Source organism: Myotis brandtii, unplaced genomic scaffold, assembly GCF_000412655.1.
Source record: "Myotis brandtii unplaced genomic scaffold, ASM41265v1 scaffold105, whole genome shotgun sequence".
Taxonomy (NCBI): domain Eukaryota; kingdom Metazoa; phylum Chordata; class Mammalia; order Chiroptera; family Vespertilionidae; genus Myotis; species Myotis brandtii.
In genome coordinates this window covers 1,741,043-1,750,828 of record NW_005353538.1, presented here as the reverse complement: position 1 = coordinate 1,750,828, position 9,786 = coordinate 1,741,043, and the positions used below count along the sequence as shown (strand labels likewise).

General features: G+C 67.4%; 1 protein-coding gene across 1 annotated transcript in view; it reads right to left on the bottom strand.

Annotated features, from left to right (window-relative positions):
• Positions 1–9,786, bottom strand: part of SCN2B (sodium channel, voltage gated, type II beta subunit) — a 16,620-nt gene that overhangs the window by 4,109 nt on the left and 2,725 nt on the right. Inside the window, exons 2-3 of the mRNA XM_005856797.2 lie at positions 419–585; positions 6–216 (exon numbers count right to left, since the gene is read on the bottom strand). Coding sequence (XP_005856859.1) covers positions 6–216; positions 419–585 — 378 coding nt within the window. The remainder of the gene's footprint in view (positions 1–5; positions 217–418; positions 586–9,786) is intronic.

Here is a 9,786-nt window from a genome sequence, read left to right as displayed (position 1 = left end):
CTCACCCTCCATGAGGACCCGCAGCTGGATCCTGCCGTGGCCGCGGTGGCGGTCGGGCGGGTTCAGGATGTAGCAGCTGTAGAGGCCCTCGTCCTCCGGCTGCACGTTCCGCAGCGTCACGGACACGTCGTACTTGCTGGGGTTCCCCGAGAACTCCACGCGGTCCCGGAACCGCTCCAGCTTCAGGTTGATGATCTTCATGCGGAACTGGAGGAACTGGGGGTGGCGAGGGGCAGGCTGAGGGGGTGGCAAGCCCTGGCGAGCGGGTGCCTCCCCCAGCGTTCTTACTTGGAGACAGGCCCTTACCTCCAGACCTCCACCCCGCCCCGGCCCCGGCGGGACAGCACACCTTCCGCCCGAGCAGACGGCCCCAGGTCCAGTCCAGGCAGGGCAGGGGCTCCACACCCACCAGACTCACCATCTCCTCAGAGCAGTTGCCGCACTCCTGGTAGGTCCAGTTCAGGGAGAAGTGCTTGTGGTTCACAGTGTAGCAGGAGTTGAAGGTGCAGGCCAGGCGGGCGTCGGAGCCATTGAGCACGTTGAGGGTGGTGGGCACCGTGACTTCCATGCTGCGCCCTGGCGGCACTGTGGGCAGAGCACACGCTGGTGAGGCTCTGGCTGAGGGGGCGGGAGGTGTACCCCCGCTGCACCTGGTGGGAGTGGGGCCGGGAGGGGACATGCCTCCTGCACCTGGTGGGAGTGGGGCCGGGAGGGGACATGCCTCCTGCACCTGGTGGGAGTGGGGCCGGGAGGGGCACGCCCGCTGCACCTGGTGGGAGTGGGGCCGGGAGGGGCACGCCCGCTGCACCTGGTGGGAGTGGGGCCGGGAGGGGCACGCCCGCTGCACCTGGTGGGAGTGGGGCCGGGAGGGGCACGCCCGCTGCACCTGGTGGGAGTGGGGCCGGGAGGGGCACGCCCGCTGCACCTGGTGGGAGTGGGGCCGGGAGGGGCACGCCCGCTGCACCTGGTGGGAGTGGGGCCGGGAGGGGCACGCCCGCTGCACCTGGTGGGAGTGGGGCCGGGAGGGGCACGCCCGCTGCACCTGGTGGGAGTGGGGCCGGGAGGGGCACGCCCGCTGCACCTGGTGGGAGTGGGGCCGGGAGGGGCACGCCCGCTGCACCTGGTGGGAGTGGGGCCGGGAGGGGCACGCCCGCTGCACCTGGTGGGAGTGGGGCCGGGAGGGGCACGCCCGCTGCACCTGGTGGGAGTGGGGCCGGGAGGGGCACGCCCGCTGCACCTGGTGGGAGTGGGGCCGGGAGGGGCACGCCCGCTGCACCTGGTGGGAGTGGGGCCGGGAGGGGCACGCCCGCTGCACCTGGTGGGAGTGGGGCCGGGAGGGGCACGCCCGCTGCACCTGGTGGGAGTGGGGCCGGGAGGGGCACGCCCGCTGCACCTGGTGGGAGTGGGGCCGGGAGGGGCACGCCCGCTGCACCTGGTGGGAGTGGGGCCGGGAGGGGCACGCCCGCTGCACCTGGTGGGAGTGGGGCCGGGAGGGGCACGCCCGCTGCACCTGGTGGGAGTGGGGCCGGGAGGGGCACGCCCGCTGCACCTGGTGGGAGTGGGGCCGGGAGGGGCACGCCCGCTGCACCTGGTGGGAGTGGGGCCGGGAGGGGCACGCCCGCTGCACCTGGTGGGAGTGGGGCCGGGAGGGGCACGCCCGCTGCACCTGGTGGGAGTGGGGCCGGGAGGGGCACGCCCGCTGCACCTGGTGGGAGTGGGGCCGGGAGGGGCACGCCCGCTGCACCTGGTGGGAGTGGGGCCGGGAGGGGCACGCCCGCTGCACCTGGTGGGAGTGGGGCCGGGAGGGGCACGCCCGCTGCACCTGGTGGGAGTGGGGCCGGGAGGGGCACGCCCGCTGCACCTGGTGGGAGTGGGGCCGGGAGGGGCACGCCCGCTGCACCTGGTGGGAGTGGGGCCGGGAGGGGCACGCCCGCTGCACCTGGTGGGAGTGGGGCCGGGAGGGGCACGCCCGCTGCACCTGGTGGGAGTGGGGCCGGGAGGGGCACGCCCGCTGCACCTGGTGGGAGTGGGGCCGGGAGGGGCACGCCCGCTGCACCTGGTGGGAGTGGGGCCGGGAGGGGCACGCCCGCTGCACCTGGTGGGAGTGGGGCCGGGAGGGGCACGCCCGCTGCACCTGGTGGGAGTGGGGCCGGGAGGGGCACGCCCGCTGCACCTGGTGGGAGTGGGGCCGGGAGGGGCACGCCCGCTGCACCTGGTGGGAGTGGGGCCGGGAGGGGCACGCCCGCTGCACCTGGTGGGAGTGGGGCCGGGAGGGGCACGCCCGCTGCACCTGGTGGGAGTGGGGCCGGGAGGGGCACGCCCGCTGCACCTGGTGGGAGTGGGGCCGGGAGGGGCACGCCCGCTGCACCTGGTGGGAGTGGGGCCGGGAGGGGCACGCCCGCTGCACCTGGTGGGAGTGGGGCCGGGAGGGGCACGCCCGCTGCACCTGGTGGGAGTGGGGCCGGGAGGGGCACGCCCGCTGCACCTGGTGGGAGTGGGGCCGGGAGGGGCACGCCCGCTGCACCTGGTGGGAGTGGGGCCGGGAGGGGCACGCCCGCTGCACCTGGTGGGAGTGGGGCCGGGAGGGGCACGCCCGCTGCACCTGGTGGGAGTGGGGCCGGGAGGGGCACGCCCGCTGCACCTGGTGGGAGTGGGGCCGGGAGGGGCACGCCCGCTGCACCTGGTGGGAGTGGGGCCGGGAGGGGCACGCCCGCTGCACCTGGTGGGAGTGGGGCCGGGAGGGGCACGCCCGCTGCACCTGGTGGGAGTGGGGCCGGGAGGGGCACGCCCGCTGCACCTGGTGGGAGTGGGGCCGGGAGGGGCACGCCCGCTGCACCTGGTGGGAGTGGGGCCGGGAGGGGCACGCCCGCTGCACCTGGTGGGAGTGGGGCCGGGAGGGGCACGCCCGCTGCACCTGGTGGGAGTGGGGCCGGGAGGGGCACGCCCGCTGCACCTGGTGGGAGTGGGGCCGGGAGGGGCACGCCCGCTGCACCTGGTGGGAGTGGGGCCGGGAGGGGCACGCCCGCTGCACCTGGTGGGAGTGGGGCCGGGAGGGGCACGCCCGCTGCACCTGGTGGGAGTGGGGCCGGGAGGGGCACGCCCGCTGCACCTGGTGGGAGTGGGGCCGGGAGGGGCACGCCCGCTGCACCTGGTGGGAGTGGGGCCGGGAGGGGCACGCCCGCTGCACCTGGTGGGAGTGGGGCCGGGAGGGGCACGCCCGCTGCACCTGGTGGGAGTGGGGCCGGGAGGGGCACGCCCGCTGCACCTGGTGGGAGTGGGGCCGGGAGGGGCACGCCCGCTGCACCTGGTGGGAGTGGGGCCGGGAGGGGCACGCCCGCTGCACCTGGTGGGAGTGGGGCCGGGAGGGGCACGCCCGCTGCACCTGGTGGGAGTGGGGCCGGGAGGGGCACGCCCGCTGCACCTGGTGGGAGTGGGGCCGGGAGGGGCACGCCCGCTGCACCTGGTGGGAGTGGGGCCGGGAGGGGCACGCCCGCTGCACCTGGTGGGAGTGGGGCCGGGAGGGGCACGCCCGCTGCACCTGGTGGGAGTGGGGCCGGGAGGGGCACGCCCGCTGCACCTGGTGGGAGTGGGGCCGGGAGGGGCACGCCCGCTGCACCTGGTGGGAGTGGGGCCGGGAGGGGCACGCCCGCTGCACCTGGTGGGAGTGGGGCCGGGAGGGGCACGCCCGCTGCACCTGGTGGGAGTGGGGCCGGGAGGGGCACGCCCGCTGCACCTGGTGGGAGTGGGGCCGGGAGGGGCACGCCCGCTGCACCTGGTGGGAGTGGGGCCGGGAGGGGCACGCCCGCTGCACCTGGTGGGAGTGGGGCCGGGAGGGGCACGCCCGCTGCACCTGGTGGGAGTGGGGCCGGGAGGGGCACGCCCGCTGCACCTGGTGGGAGTGGGGCCGGGAGGGGCACGCCCGCTGCACCTGGTGGGAGTGGGGCCGGGAGGGGCACGCCCGCTGCACCTGGTGGGAGTGGGGCCGGGAGGGGCACGCCCGCTGCACCTGGTGGGAGTGGGGCCGGGAGGGGCACGCCCGCTGCACCTGGTGGGAGTGGGGCCGGGAGGGGCACGCCCGCTGCACCTGGTGGGAGTGGGGCCGGGAGGGGCACGCCCGCTGCACCTGGTGGGAGTGGGGCCGGGAGGGGGCAGGCCTCCTGCACCTGGTGGGAGTGAGGCTGGGAGGGGACATGCCCGCTGCACCTGGTGGGAGGGAGCAGAGCTATGCAGCGGCGTCCCTTATGGCTGAAGTGGTCAGGGGGTCAGGGGAGGGTGGGGAAGGCAAAAATCCAAAGGGGTAACCGATGTGGCCTGGGTGTAAAGTGGGGGCAGAACAAAGCTGGGGTAGAGAGACCAGATCCCCTGTCAAGCCAGGGACAGACAAGGGCCCATGCCTTTCCCAGGACAGGGCAGGCAGCCCTCCGCCCGCCGCCTGCTTCGGCCCTCGGCCCTCTGTGCTGCCTGCTCTGCTAGCTGCAGACCCTGGAGAAAAGTTTCCTTGTCTGCCTCAGTCTCCCCTCTTCTCCTCCACTCCCAGCCACCTCCGTGGAGCCGGAGCCCTTGGGCTGAAGCCAAGTGTCCTCAGCGAGTCAGACAACACCTCCTTACATTTTGCACCCCAGGCCCCTACTTGCCTCACCCTAATCCTGGCCGTTTTAAAAATATATATTTTTATTGATTTCAGAGAAGAAGGAAGGTGGAGAGAGAGAGAGAGAGAGACATCAATGATGAGAGAGCCTCCTGTTTGTTCCCTACCTGGGCATGTGCCCAGACCGGGAATCGAACCATGTCCTCCTGGTTCATAGGCCGACACTCAACCACCGAGCCATGCCAGTAAGATTCTTTGCCAATACTGTCAAAACCTCATCCCCAAAGCTTGATGTATCCCTGGAGGACAAACAGTGCCCTTCAGCATCAGTCACTCTCACTCCTTTTATGTTGGTAAACCACCTACTGTGCGCTGAGTCCAGCCTGGGGAGACTGTGGACGAGGCCGGCCCAGTGGCCGCTGCGTGGAGCTAGTCCTCTCGGGAGGAAAGGAAATGGGACTGTGCCTTTGGCTGTTGAGACAGGCGACAGGTGTAAGAAATGCAGCGAGGTAGGGGTTATGTCTGTGGTCGGGGAAGGCTGCCCGGAGGTGTGTGGGTGCCCCTGGCTGAAGGGAGGGAGGGAGCCGCTTGACATGCTGAAGGGATCAGTCCTGAGGCAGGAAGGTCCCAGGAGCTGGAGTGAGCTTCCTGTCTCTGAGGCACCAGGAGCAGAGTGACCAAGGGGCAGATGGGGAGACTGAGGCCCTAGGGTCAGGCAGGGACCGAGGCACAGGGTCCATGGGCCAGACAGGACTTAGGGTGGAATTCCTGGGGGTGAGGCAGGAAGCCACGGGACTGGGAGTGGGGCCCTGGGAGCAGGGGTCTCTGTAGGAGCTGCACTGACATGGAGACCTGACCAGATGTGAGTTCAAGCCCCGCCCTGCCTTCCTGCCCTCAGTCCGCTGCGCGGCCTGGGCAGGTCCCTCCCCTCCAAGCCTCATCCCCGCCCCTGAGGAACGCAGCTCCTGTTGTTGGGAAATTAAAGAAGATGAACTGTACAGAGCACAAAGCGCAGTCTGCCGGCAAAGGGAGCTCTCAGCCCGGCTTCCCTAGACGGGAAGGGCTTTCGGACAGTCCCCTGCAGAGGGCGCCTTGGGCACGACCCCTCGGGACTGTTTTCCAAGCTGCTCTGTTGTGCAAAGCTGTGCCTCCCCCCCCCCCAGCAGCCGCCCCCCCAGCAGCCGCTGCAGCCCTCGGCTCATCCCACCCTCAGCAAGAAAGAGGACCCAAGGCGGACCTAAGACCAGGCGGTGCTCTGAGCTGCTGGCCCAGGAGGTCAGAACGGAGCCCAGACGGAGGGGTCACGCAGACCACCTGCCAGGCAAGCACACTGACAGGCTGCCTAGGGAGCATGAGCTGGGGCGGCTGGGTGGACCCACCAAGAACAAAGCCCAGTCCCTCTCCCCACTTCATAGCCCGGAGGGAAACGCAGGCTTGCTCCAGGCAGGGAGGAGGGCGCCGACCACGCCCCCCACCCCTGCGGAGGGGGGAGCGCAGAGGAGCCTGGCAGCCTCGTCCTGAGCTCACCGCCTTCCCAAAAGCTCCATGCTTCGCTGGCACCGTCCCAGGCCCCCCACTCCCCACCCCCTTCACCCGTCAAAGGAGCCCCCAAGCGACACCAGGAAGCAGGTGCTGCCAGTCTGGCTGGCCCACCCCCGGCCCCCATCCTGCCCCAGCCCACAACATCAGCCCAGGAGAGCTGGAGCCCCCAGGCTGCACCTAGACGCCCAAAGAGCCGGGACCTTGCCATGTAGGAGGGCAGAGCTCGAGGTGAGGGGCTGTCAGGAGGGTCAGACAGAGAGGCGCAATGCGGGTCCCTCCCCCAAACCCTGACAGCGGGTCCTGCGGAAAGCACTGGCCAGAGAGGACAACCACCAAGTCCCAACTCAGAGGAGGCCAGAGGGACCTCAGGAATGGGGGGTCCAGCCTGTTGTCCTGCCAACGGGGAAAGGGAGGCCCTGCGAGAGACATGGAGGATGGGGTGAGCTGGGGTCAGAGCCACAGTTCCGACTCCTAGTCCAGGACCCGCCAGCGAGGCCTCACGGGGAGGGGCCACAGGCCCGAGATCAGGCCAGGCCAGGCCCTCGTGACACGCAGGAGCCGCCCCAGTGCGGTGGGAGCCGTAGGAGAACCCTGGGCTGATGAAGCCGGTGCGTCAGGGAGAGCGAGTCCCCAGCCAAGGCCACGTGAGGAGGCAGTGACCTGCCACTGTGTCCCAGGCCCTGCCCAACCCCTTTAATCCTCACAACACTGACGCCTCCGTCTTCCAGAGGAGAAAGCTAAGCACAGGGCAGGCCCATGAACAGCCGAGGTAGTAAGTGGCAAAGTTCGATTTGAACCCAGGCTGCAGGCCCCCCACCAAGGGCCGAGGGGCTGAGGCTGGTGGGGTGACTGTTTCTCCAGGGGTCCCAGGGACCTGACCTCCCACTGTCTACACAGCAGGCGCGCCCCTTGGGCGGGCTGCCAGAGCGGCGGGTCTATTCCAGGCCCTCCCCCAGGGCCACCCACAGTCTTGCTGGCGGTCTGTTTGAGACCAGGTCCGGGGCCTGCGTCTCCTGAGTTCCAAGCCTCAGAAAGGAAATGATGCTCACAGGGTGCAGTGAGCATGTAGCTCTGACCTTAGTTCCAACATCCCGGTGCTGGGCTCCCCACTTCCTCCAAGGCACATTGCCCCCACCCCTGCCCCTGTCCCCCACTGTCCTCACCGGCCCGTCCAGAGAGCACACAAAACACACAACTGTGCTCGTCTCCGGCCAAACGGCCACCCGCAGAGGCTAGGCGTTACTTCTCTCCATGCCTGTTCCCCACCCTCAGCCAACGATGAGCGAGGTTTCTTTTCTTTTTGGTTAAAAAGAGAGGCCCGGCTGCCTGCTCGTGGTTGAGCATCAACCTATGAGTCAGGAGGTTCCCGGTCAGGGCACAGGCCCGGGTTGTGGGCTCGATCAGCAGTGTGGGGCGTGCAGGGGGTAGCCAATCAATGGTTTTCTCTCATCATTGATGTTTCTATCTCTCCCTCTCCCGTTCTCTCAGAAATCAATAAACATCTATCTATCTATATAAAAACCTAAGTGACCTTTATGACCAGATGACGGGTCAACAGGTAGCTATGACACACACTGACCACCAGGGGGCAGACACTGAACACAGGAGCTACCCCCGGTGGTCAGTGCGCTCCCATAGCGGGTGTGCGGATCAGCCAGAAGCCAGGCTCACAGCTGGTGAGCACAGCTGTGGCGGCCTGAGACTCTCCCGCCTCCATGGCAGCGCTACGAGCAGCGGTGGCAGCAGCGGCAGGCACAGCGGGGCTGGACCAGGATGAGCTGGAGCAGCGTGGCGCCCGGTCCCAGCTCGGGCTCCTCCCTGGACGCCTGCCGCTTCACACACTGCCACATCCCTCGGGGGATGTCGGACTGCCGGTTTTGGCCCAATACCCAGGGATCAGGCCGAACATCCCCTGAGGGGTACCGGATTGTGAGAGGGCACAGGCCAGGCTGAGGGACCCCACCAGTGCACAAATCCGTGCACTGGGCCTCTAGTATATTTAAGGAAGAGAGAGAGAGAGAGAGAGAGAGAGAGAGAGAGATGGTTGTTCCACTTATTGATGCATTCATTAATTGACAATTTTTTATTAAAAAATGTGAAACTTTAGCTTTCTTCTCCTCATCTCCTCCTTCTCTTCCTCTCCCTCCTCCATCTCCTTCTTCATCTCTTCCTCCTCTTCCTCCTCCTCCATCTCCTCCAACTCCTTTTCCTTCTCCTCCTTCCTCTCTCTCTTCCTCCTCCATCTCCCCCTCCTCTTCTGCCTTCCCTTATAAGACAGGAGACTTGCCCTAACCGGTGTGGCTCAGTGGATAGAGCGTCAGCCTGTGGACCAAAGGGTCCTGGGTTCGAGTCCCGGTCAAGGGCATGTACCTTGGTTGTGGGCACATCCCCAGTGGGGGGCGTGCAGGAGGCAGCTGCTCAATGTTTCTCTCTCACTGATGTTTCTAACTCGAAGGCAGGAAGGAAGGAAGGAAGGAAGGAAGGAAGGAAGGAAGGAAGGAAGGAAGGAAGGAAGGAAGGAACGGAGGGAGGAAGGAAGGAAGGGGGGAAGGAAGGAAGGGGAGAAGGAAGGGTCTAAGCAGAGACATTGCCTCCCTGACCTTCGGACCCACAGTCTCCTGGGCAGTCCCTGCCTCTCAGACCTGTCCCTCCCCAGCAGCCAGGAGGCATTCACCCCAGACCTTCCCTGGCTCCTGGTGCCCTGGACCACGTCCAGGTGCTGCTCGGCGTCCGCGCCCGCTGCCAGCGGCCAGCCCCGCGCCTCCTCCACGCCAGGGACCGGGCTCTGACTTCCCTGGAAACACCGCCCTCCTTCACGCTTTCCTTTCACACCTCCCGTGACTTTGCTTCAGGCTGGGAAGCGAGCTCACCTCCCGCACCTGGGGCCTCCCACGTACCCGGCAGATGCCAGCTGATAAGGCGTCGCCTCGGTGACGGCCCCGCCACTGCCTGTGCCCACACTCAGCCCCGCCCGCCGCCTCCACAGGACGGAGTCCGCATGGCACAGGGGCCGGAGCGGGCTCCAGTGCCCCGAGCTGGCCTTGGGCAGCGTGGCTAACCTCCCAGCGCCTCCTGTCGCCTGTAAATGGGGACGATAGTAGAACACCACCCTTTCGCTGCTGGGAGGTTAGCTCACTCGCAGTGTGAAGCTCACTGCAGCGCCTGCACAGTCAGTTCTCCACACGTCAGCTGCTATTCTTTTTTTCCCTTTATTATTATTTTTAATCCTCACTTAAGGATATTTTTTCTATTGATTTTTAGAGAGAAACATCAATGTGAGAGAAACACATCTATTGGTTGCCTCCTGCATGAGCCCCAACCAAGCCCAAGCCAGGGAGGAGCCTGCCACCAAGGTACGTGCCCTTGACTGGAATCGAACCAGGGACCCTTGGTCCACAGGCCGAGGCTCCATCCCCTGAGCCAAACTGGCCAGGGGTTAGCTGCTATTCTTATCATTATTATTGCTGTTGTCACAGCATTTCAATGCTGGGTTGCTATTATTTGTCTCTGTGCCTAAGTCCCTCCAGAGGCTCCGAGGAACTGATGTTTTTTTAAAAAAAATATTTTTTTAATGATTTCAGAGAGGAAAGGAGAGGGAGAGGGAGAGGGAGAGGGAGAGGGAGAGGGAGAGGGAGAGGGAGAATCAATCAGCTGCG